Below are 19,025 nucleotides of genomic sequence, written 5' to 3'. Positions count from 1 at the left end.
GTAAATTTTTGTCTTTGGACAAATGGGGCACACACATAATCGCTTGAATGGTCCATTCAACACTGATATGCTCGCGGACCCAACTTACTCCATTGCCAAATTCGAAAGTCTCTGCTTCTTGACTTTCCATTTCAAAACAGTAATAAGCTTCCCCAATATCACCAGTGGTGGGGTTGGGGACACATTCAACATCTGTGCACATCTGACTTCAAACACTTTCGGTTTACTTTCCTTTGAGTGCAGATTCTTCTTTTAAAAGATTATTGTATTCAACTCAAACATCATTTAGCCAAAAGTACAAGTTTTACAAATCAATATTTCCTTTTTCTATTATTTGTTATCTTACTATAGATGGATACAAAGACACCCTTATCTTTCTTTAATTAAAAAATATATATTTAATAGTGTGACCATAATATTTGAGAGAATCTCAACGGAACGAGGGAAGATGTGACCATAATGTTAATTGGATGTGATGAAATATATATCCAAGATGGCTTAATCATTACCTATATCCGTTTCATGATTATGCACATTGGGTGAATTTGGTATAGTTAAGAAAAAAAAAACTTTCTTACCAATCCAAATGATGGGAATTGGATTCGAAGTGTGCATAGTTTCTTGTTGAACTTTCTTTATTGAGATCTCTTTGATTGTTCTATGACGTGTTCTTGTTTTCTTTATTTAATAATAAGGAAGCCTATCCATCTCTTATATCTTTAGTTGATTTTCTTTGGGTTAAATTGAATGTAGTGCTTTCTGACTGTATGCTGCATTTCTGCTTAGTGTGTGCTGCATCAGGTTCATAGAGCACTCCAATTGCTTGAGGTTCTACTCACAGATCAACAAAAAGAATGTGCATAGCCAACTTGGTACCCGCAAATCATGAAGCTCAGTACTAAGGGCAACCGATCAGCTTACGGATTAAGTACACAAAAGTTCCTTTGCTTTTCAAAGCACATCTTAATGTATTCAGATACTTCTATAACTAGTATCTTGATTCCTGATTTTGCTCATACCATCACAATTGTGATTTCTTTTGTGTAAAATGAATAGAACCAAAAAATTTTGCACATGCAATTAGCTTGTTTCTCTTTTTATTTCTTCTTCCAACATTACATATGAAGATATCACTAGTAAGCTGTCTTTGTGAGAGTTCATGGCTCCGAGGAGGTGGTTTTGGAACTTAAAAAATGGAACAAAGTTCTGTTTGCTATTGAGAATAAAAAGTTCTATTGACTGTATACATACTGTTTTCATATATTCCAACCAAATTAAACCGTCCACATTATGATGAAGGCAACAAATCAGGCTCAATTACATTGATGCTAGGGGACAATGTGTATTCTTTCTAATATCTGTTCAAGTCCCATCCCTTCAAGACTCGCAAAATGTGTTGACAGAACGACTGTTGGCCACCCTACAATTTCTTCTTATCTCCCCAGGCTGCTCCAACTGCAAGTCACCCATTTTTATCATCCCTTGAACAAAGGCCTCGAAAAATTCGCTTTGGTTTATGCTAAACTGCTTCACAAATTTCCTTGTTTGTGGAAATGTGAAAAGTGTTTGATCTGAATTCAGAAACCCTCTCCCTGCAACCAAGTCCTTGAAGTACTGGTTATCAAATACAAAAGGTGTAGCATCAAGGTCTCCGGTCACATTCTGGTCCACGTTTAGCGGGCAAAGCTTGTTTAGCTTTTCTCTAAACTTTGGTTCAAAGGCCGGGTCTGGCCTGCCTGTGCCGGATTGGTTGTACAGCCGAAACATGATGGAAAAGCACCGACCCTGGCCAATGGAGTGTGACCCAGAAAGGGCAACGAGGTCCTTGACAGATAGATTAAATTTTCCAAACAGGTCAATGAGGAGGCTTGCATTGGCTCTTGGACTTGGCATAATGTTGTCTGAGGCTTCTTGGCTAGCTGTTAAGCTATCCAATCTTCCTAGCTTCACTTCCCAATTGGGTCCTCCAGTCTGATTAAGAAAATAATTACACTCCTTTCACAATTTTTCTTTAGTAACATTAATTTTCTACAACAGAAAGTACAAATGTCATGGCATGATACAGTTGACATACAATTCTTCAAGTTCGGCCTACTTCACCCCTAAAGCTGAACTGTTCTTTCTAACCAAGACCAGTGATGTTGGAATTTGATTTGGGAAAATAAAAAAGAGTTTATAACCCATCAATTATCTTTCCACAGTTTTACCCTTTTCATCCTTTAATGACAGATTGTTATTTTCTCTCTTCTCTCTCTCTCTCTCTCTCTCTCTCTCTCTACAGGCAATCCCATTTTGATGAACTTGGGTCAATCAACTGGTTTCAGTAATTGTGTGTAAGCACTTAAAAACTAGCAGTCCTACCACTCTGTTTTGAAAGGTGATATATTGTATAGATAAAGAGAGTTTAATACCAGGGCAACAGCATCTCTGGAGGCCATGATTATGATATCTGCGCATGAAACAACTCCAGGGCAGACCTTCTCCAAGGCTTCCTTGGCTTCATCAACAACTTCATAAGATCTCAATGAATTTATATTTGAAAGGGAAAGTTTTTCTCCGAGCATGGTTGTTGTATCATCAAGTAACATAGAAGCATCACAACCCTATAAGTATACAAGTTAAATCATTAACACAAAGGTACAAACCAAAAATCATTAAGACAAAGGCTTCTGCAAAATATTTATAAATAAATAAAAAACAAAGAAGTATTGGGAAATATAAAATTTTACTTGGATAGGATAAGATAGTGTTTACTTACATTAACAAAGCAGTCATGGAATTGGAAGCGCATGACAGAGGCAAGGCTCCGGGGCTCTCTAATCAGAGCCTTCTCCATGACATCCCGGACCACGAATTCGGCTCCCGGGCACGTTTCCAAGTAATGGCCGGGCCGGAGTTGGGCGGCGGCCACGGTTATGTGAAGGAGGATGAGTGGAAACAGAGGAGACATTGAAATTTTGAGGCAGTTAGACAGAGAGGTGTGTGTGTATAAATTGGTCCAAAAAAACAATGGGTGTGAGATGGCTCTTACCCTTTTCTCTTTTGGCAATATGCATGTATGATTTTGATGAATTCCCTTTAAAAAAAGGGTGTCTGGATTCTTTGTTTCTCTCTCTTACTGGTGTCAAAAAATTAAAGGGTTATTATGTTGTGAGCAGAGGAGGCAGCATAAGCCAACTGGCTGAGAGACCCGCCTCAAGTCAAGAGTCCATAGGTTGTTTTGTGGGTAAGCGCGTCAACAATTACGACACCCACGATGCTTTCATTTCTGTATCCAAATTCATAATGCAAATTTTGGGTTTTGTCTGAATCTATCAACCCTTTTTTTTTCTTCATCTTGACTCAAAGAAAAACCAGCTTTTAGAACAAAAAAACAGAACCAGCTTTTAGCAAATATGGCAAATGATTGATGCAGAATGAGCAAGTAGGTCTTTATTTTCTGCACTTTGAATTGAATGCTTCATTGTAGTGGATAATCATATCCAAGAATGAAATGGGGTTGGGTAGGCTGTCAAAGTACTTCTGCAAGTGGACAGCTGGGACCTCGAGTGATGATTCATGGGTCCTAAGACAGAAAAATTTGTATGAAACGGGAATAATACTATTTTGCTATTTCTGTCAATTACAGTCTGTTACGTGAAAAAGTTATCACGTTTAACATATTGTGGTTAGCGAGAAATAGTAAAATAGTACCATTCCTATTTCATGTAAGTGTACCTCGTCCTAAGGGGACTGTTTTCTTTTTTTCTTTTTTCTTTCCGGAGTTGTTTTGTTTTGACCTTTCTTTGTGTGGTCATAGATCCTTCGTTGTTTTGCGGTTTTGATACTTTTTCCTCTGTTTCGTTGTATTGCTATGATTGCATGGGAGAGAAATATCTTTACCAAATCGGTGCACGTTGGGCTGGGTCATTTGATATGACATGAGGATTTGATTGCTAGAATATGTCGTTGTTGTCAATCTTTGTTTGGGCTTTGGCTCCCGTAGTAGTACCCAAAGCCGATTGTCGGTTCCAAGGTGAAGCAAACCAAACTGCACCACACTCACACCTAAGAAGAGGAACATAGGTGAGTTTTCTGAAATCCACCAATCTGTGAGGGAAGGCTGGATTTGTTGTGGGCTAAAGTGTACCCTTAAAATCCACTACTTCATAAATTCCTTCAAAATCATGAACTTTTCAAATGCATATGAATTTTTGTACTTTAAAAAATTTATGATTGAATATAATTGAATTTTTATGGACTTTTAAAAAACTCACCAAAGTCCAGATTGAATACACATGTACTTTTATAAGCTATTCCCACCCACGATCATAATTGAATACCCGTAAACTTTTAAACTCTTTATATACATATACAAAACATAATAGACTTTTAAACTCTTAAAAAATCACAATTAAATACACAACTGCTCAAAAAGCCCAACTCATAACCCCAAACCAAGATAACCTGGAGCCCAAGGACCCGATTACGGTCCCCTAAAACCCACTGCTTAGCAAACTGAACAGCGGAGCTCTTCTCTTGTTTGTTCTCTGAGGCCAAGCATCAAACAGTTGAGCTACATACACAAATGGGAAGCGGCGGCGGCAGAGGCAGAGGAGGTTCTCGCACTCAGAGACGCCACTTCCGTCAGAACAGAGAGAACGTCTGGAAGCGTCCCAAGTCTGACCCTTCCTCTGAGAACAACCCTGAAAACAATGGCGAAAATCGTGGCTGGCAGCCCTTTGCCACTCAGAATCCCGCATTCGATGAATATTATAAGGTGATATCATTTTCTATATAAACGTACATATATTGGATGCAGTATTTCTTTTTATGCTCTTCGCTAATTTTTTGGCATGTGTGTGATGGTGGGTAGGAGCAAGGGATAGTGACCCCAGAAGAGTGGGATGGATTCATTGAAGTTCTTCGAAAGCCGTTGCCTGCTGCTTTTAGAATCAATTCAAGGTAATTTAAATAACTTCTTTGCGATGTTGTTTTTGTTAGCATTTTCGTATTTTATGCTCGGCTTAATTCTATGTGAATCATATTTCTGAATTGAGTTTCTGTAGATGTAGCCATTGACTGAATAATAGGTTTTGTTTTTGTCTTTAATGTTGCAGTAGCCAATTTTGTTCGGACATCCGAACCCAGTTGGAGAATGACTTTATGATATCTCTTCAAGCTGAGGTTGGTCTCTTGTTTGCTATTTTGTTACTACAATGCGGCGACAGATTGTGTTGTCATTTGGTTTTTATTGTAATGCATTTATTGTTGCTTCTTGTTTATTATTTGAACTACACTGTTCAGGTAAGCGAGGGGGGTGAACTGGTGCCTATTAGGCCATTGCCTTGGTACCCTGAGAATCTTGCTTGGCATTCAAATTTTTCTCGCATGCAGCTGAGGAAGAACCAAACACTTGAGAGGTAGATGATGCATTATTTGAGAAGACTTTGTAGTATAAGTGGTAGATATGTGCCTGGAACCAAGGTAACCCAAGACCTGTTTCATGATGGTGCTTGTTACGGATAATAGCGGTAAAAGCCTATTTTTCAATGGGCTGGTAGTATGATGGGTTTTTTATGCCACCTGTCCTGTATTTCTTTCAGTTTTGAGATTAATGGATGAGATTGGCTCTTGTATTCCCGATGGAGTTCCTATATGAATACTACTAATACGTATCTACCATAACAGTTTTTGTGGTTTCCTAGTTGATCCTCCTCCAATTGCTAGTGTGTATACAATTTGACCAAGTTCTCCATGATGCTATCAAATCACTCAAGTTCTCCATGCAAATATTTTTATCTGTCAATTCCTGGTTCTGATGGTATGAATTTCTCAGGTTTCATGAGTTCTTAAAGCTTGAAAATGAGATTGGAAACATCACAAGACAGGAGGCTGTCAGCATGGTGGGCCAATGTTATTTGTAGTCTGTTCCTTTATGGTTTACAAACTGATATTGTCCTGTAATATTTATTTATATTTTATAGTGTTTCAGCGCATTTAGTTCACTCATCTTAATGATCAAGTATCCAGTTAGTTTTTTTAAATTTATTTATTTACTTTTATGATACAGGTACCTCCTCTATTCCTTGATGTACGTCCAGATCATTTTGTACTTGATAGTAAGCAACTTATATTGTATATACCTTTTTTCCCCTTTCTAATAGTGTGCAAATTTAAAAACCTTGTTGACCAAATGATGAGACTTGGAATTAATGAGCGTCAAGTGAAAATGCAATTGGTTCTGTTCTATAGCAAGTTTGTAAGCTTCTTCTTGGCATTGTAAACTGCTGAATGAACAACGTAGTTTGGATGGGAGATGCATAATTTCTTGTTGATATTATTTCTTGAGAGCACTCTGTTCTGTGTTGTATAGTTTAGTTTTTATAAGGAAATCTATAACAGTACTCTGATTTCTTGTGACCGATCATTCATTATTTTGTTTTTGTTTCAAAGACTAAATCTAGTGCTTTCTGACCTTTTGCTATAATTTTTCTCAGTGTGTGCTGCACCAGGTTCAAAAACATTCCAATTGCTTGAGATTATACACCGATCAACAAAACCTGGATCCCTACCTGATGGACTGGTATGCATCCTTTTAAATATATGTTGTTTTACATTTCTTACATCATATTTGTATATAGTCTGTTATGAGTTTTCCTCAGTCAAGTGTAGATTATTAACCCACCTTTCAATCTCTTATATGATTCTCCTAGTTAGTATTTTTTTTTTCCTTGATATGACATGGATTTTCCCTCATTTTACTACCTTCTAAGACATTGATGCCTAGTTTTATTGCCCCCTTGATTAGGTCGTAGCAAATGATCTTGACGTCCAAAGATGTAATCTACTCATCCATCAAACAAAAAGAATGTGCACAGCCAACTTGATAGTCACAAATCATGAAGCTCAGCACTTTCCTGGCTGCCGTTTAAAAAAAAGTTGTTCTACTGCTTCTGAAATAGGAGCTGAAAAGGAGCCACCCATCAGCCAACTTGTCTTTGATCGTGTTTTATGTGATGTCCCTTGCAGTGGAGATGGTACCCTTCGCAAGGCTCCTGATATCTGGAGGAAATGGTAGAACTTTTATTTTCAATCACAATTTTTTTTTTTGGCAGGTTGATGATATTTGTTTTGCTTATTTACAGGCATGTTGGATTGGGCAACGGGGTCCATCCTCTACAAGTTCAGATAGCTATGCGAGGTATCTTTGATGTAAAACTTTTGCTCAGAATTTCTATATAATTGTATGGCTCTATGCTTCGTGGTTTTATTCCCATAGATACTGTCCCATGTGCATATTAGGCTTTCCTTGAAACGATGAGGATATAATCTGGAAACATCAAACATGTATAGCCCAGATGTGTTTCTTTCTGGATATTATTTCTGTTCCCCTACAAGATGGTGATGGCAGCCATACCATTTCTTAAATACATTAGTTTATATGTTTCTTGAATATATAAACCATGTAATGATTAATTCTGGCATTAAACTAATGTCGTTTGGGATCGAACTTGCTCATTCTCTGCCACTCTCTGATTTTGAGTAAAAATACTTGGATTTATTGGTGTGGTCAATCAGTAAAATTAGGACTTTCAATGCAATGCTTTTCATTTGGTGTGCATACCAAACATAGCTGAGGTTGTATTGTTTTTTCTAGGTTTATCTTTGCTTAAAGTTGGCGGAAGAATGGTTTACTCTACCTGCTCCATGAATCCAGTTGAGAATGAGGCTGTGATTGCTGAGGTAATATGTTCGGTTATTTTTCTACACAAAAAGATGTAGGATCTGTGGAATTAACATTTTTGTAAATAGTAATTCTCTGTGCAGTTGCGTGGTCTTTCATAAATTAAATTGTGTAGTGTTAATTTATTTTCATTTTGTGATCGCTTGAAAGCTTGGCTTTGTATTTCTTCTCTATTATTATATAAATGTTGTTTTGTATAATATCTGTATCAGGCTATTGTTGTTATAAAAGTTTGTATTGTTGTAGCTACATTGCTTGAAACAAAATATTTAACTTGGGGCATGGTTCGTTCAAAGATTGTAATTCGTAAGCAATAACAGCATGAGTTATCCTTACATATGAAGAGAGCTTGTAGGCCATGATAGATAACCATTGGATGCTAACCATACAATTATTATTTCTTTTGGTTCTCTTGACTCATCATTGTTCACCTTTTGCGAACTGTTCAGTGGGTTGGAGCATGTGTTGATCTACACATGATTAATTGATTTTCTAATTTGTTTATTTGGTTAGTGTGGACATGTATTATTTCTGATTTATCTATGTGGACATATATGATTTCTTATTTATGGTTTAGCCTTTAATATATGTATGTTTTGTAAGTGAAAAAGTTCCCTTGTTGCAGAGTCACATCATTTTTCGGTTGTGCTTCTTATTTCTTTTGTTTGGATTCTAGTCCTGTGACTTTGCATGGCTTTGTGGTCTTTTGACCCTATTTGACCATGTCTCAATTTTTTGCAGATTTTACGGAAATGTAATGGGTCTGTTGAGCTTGTTGATGTCTCTAGTGAGCTTCCTCAACTTGTTCGGCGGCCAGGTCTTAAAAAGTGGAAGGTTAGTTGTCAGTTTTACCTTTGTGTGCTAGTGCTTACTGTTAAAAGTTTGATGTGCAAAACATATTATTGAATACAACTGTTCCCCTGGTTTGTGTAGTGCGGGTTTCTTTCTCAATTACCAAATAGGATGGATTCCAATATCATTTGTAGTGCTATTATTACATTGATGCTCTATAAAATTTAATCTAAGCGTTGTGTGTTTCATATAACACCATCATCAATGTAATAAGGTATCTTTGCTATAAATAATTTGTTTTTACCTGTAAAAACAAGAGAGAGGAGAAGATCTCATATAGATATCCATTATTTCTCCTGCTAAAACCTGCAAGGGTTAAGAAATTGTATTGCAATCTATGCATCACATCAATGTTAGGTGAAACCATTTTATACTTCCCTGCTTGATTGTGTATAAGTTGGGTCTACATTTTGATTTTTGTTTGTCTCGAATGCATCAAATTTAAATATATAGCTATCTCATAGCATGGAAAGCTAATTCTATAAAGATAGTGGTCTCAATTATTGTTTAGACATCACCTACTGAGTTGCATGCAGTTGCAGCTTTAGAGTTTTCTGTTTAGTGTATAAATCAATATTCAATCACTTGGCAATGCAGGTACGTGACAAGGGTAGGTGGTTAGTTTCCCACAAAAATGTCAGCAAATATCGCAAATCTGTCATTGTTCCCAGCATGTTTCCTTCTGGAAGAAGGTTTACAGAACCAACGGACCATAATGGTAGTATGGAAGTGGAAGAAAAGCATGAGAATGGTGAAAATGGAAATGTTGAAGAAGCATTGGAGTCAAGCGATGATCCTGCAACTCTAGCCAATGAACAAGATGAGGAAGTTTCTGATTTTCCACTAGAACGCTGCATGAGGATAGTGCCGCATGATCAAAATGGTGGAGCTTTCTTCATTGCTGTCTTCCACAAACGTTCGGATTTGCCAGGTGAGTTCAAGTGTCTACCTAGTCATTGGATCTTTCTTAAGAATTGAAGTGCTTTGAGGTAGTGTACCTGTGCTAAATGTTAGCTCATATAATAATAATTATTTTCTTCCTTGGTATGAATGCGTTGTTTCCATCATATAGAGGAAACTTCTCTGTTTTATGTCATTTGCAATATGTGAGGCCTATACGTTGTTTAGGATCTGAAGCAAGCCTTGTGCTGCCATGTTCTGCTTTGGCTTTCTTCATGAGAGAATTCCAGTTTATTCAATTTTTTATTATTTTTAATATAGTTTCCTCTTTCCCTTTTATTGCGCAGCCAATCAGGGGAAACCTAATAGTCTGGAAGGGGACTTGGGCCCCAGGAATGATGAGCCGCAGGTACAATTACAAAATCAGAGTACTGAAGATACAAATGGGATTGTGGCTAGTTCGGCAGATGGTACAGATGAGCCATTTTCTGAAGCAGCTTCAGAGGCAGAGTTGATAAAGGATGAACTAGATGGGGATTCTTTGGAACTTGATCCGTCCGTTACATGTGAAGAAAATGTAAATGTATTGGAGGAAGCCCAAGCGCCTAGTGATAAGGAAATTGATCCCAAGAAAACTGGAGGAAAGAGGAAGTTGCAGACTCAAGGCAAGTGGAGAGGTGTTGACCCTGTTGTTTTCTTTAAAGATGAAGCCACCATCAATAGCATAAAGACATTCTATGGCATTGATGACTCATTTCCCTTTAATGGCCACCTTGTCACAAGAAACAGTGATGCTAATCATGTGAAGAGAATTTACTACGTCTCAAAGTCAGTCAAAGATGTTCTTGAACTGAATTTCTCTGTTGGACAGCAACTTAAGATAACCTCCATTGGGCTAAAGATGTTTGTAAGTATTTCACAGATGAATTTGATTTATATTTCTTTTAAAAATAATGTTGCTCCGAATTTATAGACATGGGCAAAGAAAGTTGTGCATAACTTTCATGCCTATAGATAAGTTGATCACTTGCTAATATATTAGTGTGTGTAAAATTAAGACAATGAGCAAGAGAACTGTTTACAGGGTTATCCTTCTTGCTTAGCTTCCCTTGTGGAGTGTAAGAGCTAGTACAAAATAACTAAAGGAATATCTGTAAGGCAAAAAAAAGAAGAAATATAATACAAAGAAGAACACCCATGATGGTCCTAAATGAGAAACTAAAGCATATGAGATATATTAGGAAGAATACATTTAAATGCAGTTATTTTGATCCTTATTATATTGTGAGTGCTGGATTCCGAATTTGTAGTTATATTTATAAGTTCATCCTAAATTCCTCGTGCTCTAAGCTAAAGATTCTGGTACAGCCCTTGATTGTTGAACAAAATATTAGACAATCTGGTGTTACCAATATTCGGAAGCAATTTCTCCCTAATTTATTCTTGTTTTCAACAGGAACGACAAACTGCAAGAGAAGGAAATTTAGCTCCTTGTTCATTTCGGATATCATCAGAAGGATTGCCACTTATTCTTCCATACATCACCAAACAGATTGTATATGCATCCCCGGTGGACTTTAAGCATCTTCTTCAATATAAAAGTATCAAGTTTGCAGATTTTGTTGATGCTGAGCTTGGCCAGAAAGCATCAGGCTTAATGTCAGGATGCTGTGTAATAGTTTTGAGGAAAGGTACATAGCAGCATGTGGTCAAGGACAACTAGTACATATTCATGTGTATAATTTTTAACCTAAGTAAATTTTACATCCGCAGATGGCAAAGCCTCGTTGGATTCCATTGAAGTAGATGATTCAACAATAGCCATTGGATGCTGGAAAGGTAAGTCCAGTTTGTCTGTGATGGTCACTGCAATTGACTGCCAAGAACTGCTAGAAAGGCTTTTGATGCGCATGGAAACCGAGAAGGGATCTGCGGAGAAGAAAGACAAAGCCTCTAATGCCAAGGAGGATGAGGAACAGGACATAAAGGATATGGAAAAGAATGGTGACGAGGAAAGTATCACACTGGAAACTGAGGGTTAAGCGACAACTTCTGGGCTTCCAGATTTCCATTGTTGTACTCTAATTTCATAATTTAATACAGGGGTTGTAATTGATATGCCATGACTTTATTTTATCTTTTAACATTTCTACGAAATTGGATTTTCTTATTTTAGCATGGAAGACATCTTTGTATTTTGCCTCATCAAGTTGCATAATCTTGAGAACAGAGCAATTTTGATCTAGTATATTAATCATCTCCATTTGTGTTCTTAATCATTATTGCTGGTTGGAATCATGTTCGTATGGTGTAACCAATGATATTTGCGTTTGGCATGTACTCATGCTGCCCAGAAATTGCTACAAGAACTGTTTTTCCTTGTGAATGGATTGCTCCCAAGTGTTAGTGTTAGTCCCGGCTGCCGATGCAATCTCAGATATCGCTGAGAGGCCCACTGATGTATGATACCCACAATCATCAAGGTTGAGAGGGTTGAGATTATTTTACGTGCCCATACGCGATTGACGCTAGTGTCTTCCTCTTAACAATCACTAGCATTTTATATGTAATTATCACTTACGTATATTTTCATATGTTATCCTTTCCAAAAGAAAACACTAAACCCTGCTCCTAAAATATATATATATATATATATATATTCAAGTCACTCACAACATTCAAATAAGTTTTCTTTATTTATTTTTCATTTTTCTTGTTTTGGACATTCATGACTCCAAAAATGTTTTTAATTAATGAAAATATTAAGAAATGAAATCATTCAGTAAATGAGGATAATATTAAACAAATCACACCCACGTGAAGAAATTATATAATGGTATTGCAGTAGGGCCCTGTGGAGAGTACACGAGAGAGCTAATTGACAGGCGCAAAGCATGTGTCAAAAGGACTAGTTTTAATAAATTAAACCGTAGCCATCCAATCATCCTTGTGTAAGAATCCGCGGAGGGAAGAAGATTGTTCTTGAGACTTTTCTGCTTCAGGTTAGAGTTTCTCCTTTCTATTTGGTGTCTTCTTGATGACATCAAAGGATAGACGCATCTTACACAGTGATGAGTAGGGTTTGAGTAAAAACCATTCATACCAAAGGATAGACGCATCTTACACAGTGATGAGTAGGGTTTGAGTAAAAACCATTCATACTTAAAAGAACAGATCATAAAGAGGCAAACCCAAATCAGCTTCATTTCAAACAAGCAATTAATCAGCTCATACAAACTAAACTAAAGCAATGTAAAAAATATACAAAGGAAATATATCACAACCCTCAAAATTTGCTAGTATTAAGAATGTAGAAGAAAGCATCCGTGTTCAGAAATCAATGGTCCAATGAAATCACGATGTACAGCACACCTTGCTCTTAGCTGGGATTTCTTGTGCAGGGCCTGGGATGACGATCTTCTTACCAGACAGAGTTGCAGGGTTGCCATTAGCTTGATTTTCGCTGGCGGCCAGGCTCTTCTTGTTAACAATGTTGAATATCTCTGTCAACACAGTCAAGAAAGCAGACTCCACGTTTGTTGATTCCAGTGCTGAGGTCTCCAAGAAAAAAAGTCCTTCCTTTTGAGCAAACTCTTTGGCATCTTCAGTGGGGATTGCACGCTGGTTCTCAAGATCACTTTTGTTGCCTATCAGAATGATGACAATGTTCTTGTCGGCATGGCTACGCAGCTCTTCCAACCAACGGGGTATGTGATCAAAGCTCTGGCGTTTGGTTATATCATAGACAAGCATTGCCCCAACAGCGCCCCTGTAGTATGCACTTGTAACTGCTCTATATCTGCTCATAACACCAGAAGAGAAGTAGAATAATCAGTTGCCAATACACCATTTGTGAGTTAAAAGGAGTCAGGTGGGAAGATTATTCCATAGCGTGAAAGTAAATAAGTGACAGCAAAGAGTGAAGGCTTCTAACTCCCACCTAATTTACATTCCAACCAATAATAATTTCTTTCCAAATGATGTACTTCGTTTAGTTACATTGAAATCTTTGTTTATGCAAAAGGAAGCAAAAGCCGAGCCTCATATGATTGTGTGAACATATCGCCCGACTTGGGTCATGAATGCTCCTTTAATTGGCTTCATAGTTCATCCAGTGATGAAAGAAGTCGTAGAATCCAACACTCCAACTATCTAACTTATGCGATAATAGCTCATAAAGATAGCATAAGACTGAGAAGCACATATCATCTGATACTATACAAAGATAACACTAAATTTATCCAAAACCGTTCATCCTATAAAAGACAACAATCTCACCCATGTAATCATCCATTCCCACCCCGAAATAGATCAACTCAAAATCTGGCACATCATTTTAAAAAGGGTAACAATTCTTACCGCGCTGTATCATCCATGACAACATCCAAGATTGCAAGGCGGCCAAAATGGCACCAAAAGTAGGATATGGATACAACACAAATTCATATCTTTGAAAAGCATATTGCTAGTGGCCGGTATTTACAACTAAGCAATGCATGGATCACATAAAGAAAGGGTATCTAATTTCATTCTATGCATTTAAAAAGCATTTAAAGTATCTAATCATTTGAGTGGAGTGCATGAGATAAAAAAACATGGATCTATATTCTTAGCTAATAAGAAAATGTAATACAACATCACAAACTACTAATCTTACTCCTACTTTTCCTTCCCTTTTTCCCCAGCTTAATAGTCTCAATCAGTTCAATTCTAGCATACAGATGAAACATTTTATTAGCAATCCACTTAAACCAATATCAGCATCACAGAATGTAATCCACCTTATACTTCAAACAAAATTAACCCAGAAAAAAAAAAAATTACACAAAGCAACACCTAAAAAGTTCTACTAGAACTGAAAAACCCATCAAGCAGAGTAGAGCTGCTGCAAACTTTCAAAATCCTAAAACCCATGTAGCAGATTGAAGAAAAGGGCTATAAGCTACAGAAAACAGAGAGAGAACACAAAGAGAGAGAGAGAGAGAGAGAGAGAGACCGTTCTTGGCCAGCAGTGTCCCAGATCTGAGCTTTAACACTCTTGTGCTCGATGATAAGGGTCCTGGTCTGAAACTCAACGCCGATGGTGGCCTTCGAATCCAAACTAAACTCGTTTCTAGCAAACCTGGCCAGAATCTGAGACTTGCCCACTGCAGAGTCCCCTATCAGCACCACCTTGAACACATAGTCTATCTTCTGGTTCGAGTCTCCATATCCTCCTCCACTCGCCATTTTCCACCCAACCCAGTAAAGTAAAAAACAATCCCAGATCGCTACTTCTGCTATTAAAACCCCAAAAAGGCCTCAAATTTATTGAGCTCCCCAAAAGACGAGGACTTTTCCTTTTGCTGCTGCTTGCAATCATGTTAGAGTCTAAGTGTGGTCACCCCCATTGCCTTGCCTGTGAGCTGACCAACCAGAGCGTGACACGCTTGTGGGGATGGATGGGTTGGATCCAAAGTGGTGACGTGGAGGTCTGGGATTGGTTGGGTTGGTAGTGTGCTCGGGGAAGAAGGAACAGTGTGAAACAGGGTATTTGTTGTCCATGATTGATGTGCGCGGTGTCAGACAGCGTATGTCTCGGGTGAGTTGTCTGTTTTGGCTGGTTGACGGTCACGCCGAAGCCCTCCTTTCTTCGGAAACTTAAAACGACTTGTCGCTTAGTCCAGACTTTCGAACCACAGAAAAAAAGGATAATGGGTTTTCTTATCTGGGCTTGGGCCTGCACTCGGTCCAAAATACAAGCTGAAATTCCTTTTCTGGCCCAACAAGGGACTAAATTTTGTTTCCTAATTTTAACCCACAAGGGGTTTAGGGTGTGTGTCGAGGGATTCAATCCAATCGTCCAAGGGTAACATTTTTATTGATCTGATAGAAATGCTTTTGATTGTGAACCTTTTGAGTGTTTTTAATTGTTAACCTCTCCTTCTATATTATAATTTCTAATAACTTCAAGAAATTAATTCATATTAAATGAATTGTGTCAAATTTTTTAAGTTGTAGTCCATACTTACGTTAGTTTTGCTTCTTGAAGTTGTCAAATCTTCTAGGAGTTGAAGCCCCCAATTTTTTATTATTTTTTTAAAACTTGATATCCCTTTCCTTGCTTTAAATTGACAACTTTCTATTTTTCTCCTACCAATGGTTTGGGAGTTGCTAACAGAAAAAAGACTAATCACATAACATGCATAGTAACATTGAATGTGGAGTCCTTCTATCCTTAAATGTTCAAACAGTGATCCTTAACATATAAGGGGATGCTAGCAACCTTCTCTCTAACCTTCTCTTTCGGACCTTCTCATTTTTTAGCTTGACATGTGTTATTCTCTTTACACTTAAAACAATGTCATTAATATATTATACAAGCTAACTTTTGCTTTCCAAGTTTACCCTTATTAAATGTATTCAATTTATCAAAAAAATTCACAACTTTCTTACCATCTTATTAAAAAAAAATTTAATGACAACTTTTTTTTATTTAAGAAAATGTCTGCTTTAAAAAGAGGAAATGTCCCTTTTTTTAACGTCAAGTTTAGACTTTTTAAATTTTAAAAAAGGACATTTCCTCTTTTTTTTAAAAGCAAAAATTTTCTTTAAAAAAAATAATTTACGTTAAATTTTTTTTAATAAGATGGTAAGAAAGTTGTGAAATGTTTTGGATAAATTGAATACATTTAATAAGGGTAAACTTGGAAAGCAAAAGTTAGTTTGTATAATATATTAATGGCATTGTTTTAAGTGTAAGAAGAATGACACATGTATAAAAATATTTAGGTTTTAGAAAAATTCACTTTGAAAAGCCAGCTTTTGAAAAATCTCTAAACTTTCAAATCAAAGACATGCAAATGTAAAGGATTTCTTAGAAATCCAAAAATAAATAAGCAATTTTGTCCATTTTGGCTTCTTTTACAAATTTTCTCTCTCCTTTGTGTTTTTCCAAAGTCTCCCAAGCTAAAAATGGAGAAGTTCCAAAGGAGAAGGTTAGAGAGAAGGTTGCTAGCATTCCTCTAACATATAAATGACATTTCCATCCAGTATTTTGGGAAACAGAGTACATTTGACAATTGTTTCCATAAATGCACACCATTTCTTCTATACCTTTTGTTTGACCCAAAAAAAAACAGACTTTTTTTTTTCATTGTTGCTAGCGATAATTGTTCCTATATATCACAAAATGACACTATGTTTATACTTTTTATTTTTATTTTTTATACATACGATAATCTAAATTACTCTAATTTCTACAGAAAAAGGGACTTGAACTTGTATGCAAAGGGACTGACTCACTACTCTGTCCAACTAGCCTAGCTCAAGTATGCTAATTATTTACACTTATTATCAGTGACGGATCCGGGATTCAAAAGTCAAGTAGGCGAAACTTACCTTAAAAACTTGACGGTACGAGTGAATTTTATTCATAAAAATAAAAAGATACACCTAGTTAAGGGAGATGTAATGAGCCTTACCATCAAATATGCATATCTATATATAAATAAAAGCTTAAAAAAAAAAAAAAAAAAGTAAATGCAATGCAACACAAAACTAAACTATTTAAATCTAAAACTTTACCCTACAAGACTTAGAAATCTTAAATTCTTAAATTATTTCTTCATTATCGATATTATTAACAAACTCTCTTTCAATGTGGAGAATCATGCAATCAGTAAGGAATTCATTAGCTATGGTGCTCTAAAGTCTATTCTTAATAATTCTCATACATGAAGAAGCTCGTTATGTTGTTGTTGTAGAAATAGGAAAAGTCAAACCAACTGAATCAACCTGTAAAGCAAATGGTAGTTTTTTGCCAAAGTTGTTTCCACCAATTGTTGACATAACTGAGGAAGAGTGGTGAGGTCATTAAAGTAGGGAAGGCGATGCATATCATTTTGAAAATACCTCAACTCAATTTCTAAAGCTTTCAAGTCACTTGTATTGAAATCAGCATGATAGAATTTCTTAGCAAGTTTACATAGATTCCCAATATTGAATGATTTTAAGGAATTCACGAGGATCTAATGTTGAGTTAAGAATAAAAATTTTAACTGTTTGCTTTGGAAATCTGTTATTTAACTCCCTCAACATGCAATCTATCACATCATTTAATACATCAATGCAATAGTAATGTTCAACTATAATAAAATCTTTTTGTTGATAAAAACGACCACTAATTTTCTAGCTTTATGTGGTTAGGGTGAGGTTTGTTCGGCGGCATGATTTGTTAAAATAATTATTTTTTGTGTTCGCTGCGTGGGGAACCGGGTAAGTGGAAAGCAACAATATAACAATCATTTGATACAAGTCTTTTTACGATTCGCCGACTTCTAAGAAAAATATTCTTTGGAAGGGAAGGAAGAGATATTTACAAAATATAATAAAGAAGAGTTATCACTCTACGGGTTTCCTCATTCCTATGGTAGGGACTCATATAACGAGAACTCATATCAGGAACATCAATACCATGTTGTTCACAAAATGATACCACACTTATGAATAAATCATCCCAGTCATGTGCCCTCATATCTTGGAACTGTGATTTTGTGTTTTCAACAAAGTTTAAAGCACTTACAATATCTTGAGTTTTTGTCTGAAACACTTGACAAAGAAAGTTGGTCATTCTCATAATTTTATTCATCAAAAGCAACGAAAACACAAATTCAAAATACATCATAGCAATATAGTTACTCTCTGCATCGCCACGAAATTGTTGGTTAGGTCCATGATCACTGATTTCTTGGAGAAGTATTTTAGTCTCTTTAAATAAACTCATCAAACTTGTAATAGAGGCAAAGTGAGATCCTCAACAAGTGGCTCCAGCTCGTTTCAAACTACGACCTTGATTAAGTCTTCTACCTGTCTCAAGTTTCCCCATAATCCAACAACTCTTTGAGTTCAGCTTTTTGAATTAAATTTAACTCATTACGGTGCTTAGCAGAAGCACTAACAAAATTCACAACGTTAGTCAACGTTAAAAAAAATCTCCATACATCTTTCACATGCTTATATTGGGCTTTTTTTTTTTTTTGGTTATAGTGGAAAATTGAACGGGCTACGCCACACATGTTGGGCGAAATTGATTGGGCTCCTCAATGAGGTCCCGGGTTTGATCCTCTGCATGTGTAATGAACCTCTTGACGAGAGCTTTCCCTTAACTCGTGCCTGGCTCGGAGAGGTAACACTTCTGCCACCTTTTTAGTAATTTATAAATAAATAAAAATCTCCATACAACTTTAACATCTTTCACATGCTTATATTGCTTTTTTTTTTTTTTTGTTAAAGGAGAAAGTTTGAGTGTGCTAGGCTATTTTTTTTGTTAAAGGAAAAAATTTGAGTGGGTTGGGTTTGAGTAGACAGAAGAAATTTGATAGTATTGGGTATTGGGTAATCTTTGGTTTGGCAAAAAATGGAGTAGCCATTGCCTACCCTGCTCTTAGGGTAGGACCGCCCCTGGTGGGTTGGGTTTGAATAGGCAGAAGAAATTTGATTGTATTGGGTATTTGGTCATTTTTAGTTTGGCAAAAAATGGAGTAGCCGCTACTTACCCTGCTATTAG

General features: G+C 36.6%; 3 protein-coding genes across 3 annotated transcripts; 1 reads left to right on the top strand and 2 right to left on the bottom strand.

The window, feature by feature from the left end:
* Positions 1–1,080: 1,080 nt before the first annotated feature.
* LOC103333890 (peroxidase 17-like) lies at positions 1,081–3,333 on the bottom strand. The gene is made up of 3 exons (XM_008236805.3): positions 2,759–3,333; positions 2,412–2,603; positions 1,081–1,971 (listed from the first exon to the last, which is right to left on the bottom strand). Exons 1-3 carry the CDS (start codon positions 2,948–2,950, stop codon positions 1,378–1,380), a joined length of 978 nt encoding a protein of 325 aa, XP_008235027.2. The 5' UTR covers positions 2,951–3,333; the 3' UTR covers positions 1,081–1,377.
* A 1,105-nt stretch (positions 3,334–4,438) lies between these two features.
* LOC103333881 (uncharacterized) lies at positions 4,439–11,754 on the top strand. Its single transcript, XM_089044132.1, has 15 exons — positions 4,439–4,759; positions 4,856–4,944; positions 5,100–5,166; positions 5,287–5,402; positions 5,819–5,885; positions 6,053–6,101; positions 6,480–6,565; positions 6,791–7,056; positions 7,128–7,183; positions 7,640–7,725; positions 8,468–8,560; positions 9,176–9,509; positions 9,826–10,385; positions 10,935–11,169; positions 11,252–11,754. Exons 1-15 carry the CDS (start codon positions 4,568–4,570, stop codon positions 11,518–11,520), a joined length of 2,565 nt encoding a protein of 854 aa, XP_088900258.1. The 5' UTR covers positions 4,439–4,567; the 3' UTR covers positions 11,521–11,754.
* Positions 11,755–12,656: 902 nt separating this feature from the next.
* On the bottom strand, positions 12,657–14,804 carry RABA4A (RAB GTPase homolog A4A). The gene is made up of 2 exons (XM_008236782.2): positions 14,475–14,804; positions 12,657–13,277 (listed from the first exon to the last, which is right to left on the bottom strand). Exons 1-2 carry the CDS (start codon positions 14,705–14,707, stop codon positions 12,833–12,835), a joined length of 678 nt encoding a protein of 225 aa, XP_008235004.1. The 5' UTR covers positions 14,708–14,804; the 3' UTR covers positions 12,657–12,832.
* Between the last annotated feature and the right edge of the window lie 4,221 nt (positions 14,805–19,025).

This window comes from Prunus mume, linkage group LG1 (assembly GCF_029339155.1).
Source record: "Prunus mume cultivar Tortuosa linkage group LG1, ASM2933915v1, whole genome shotgun sequence".
NCBI lineage: Eukaryota > Viridiplantae > Streptophyta > Magnoliopsida > Rosales > Rosaceae > Prunus > Prunus mume.
Note: the sequence above shows the minus strand (reverse complement) of the source record. Positions and strands in the feature narration are given on the sequence as shown.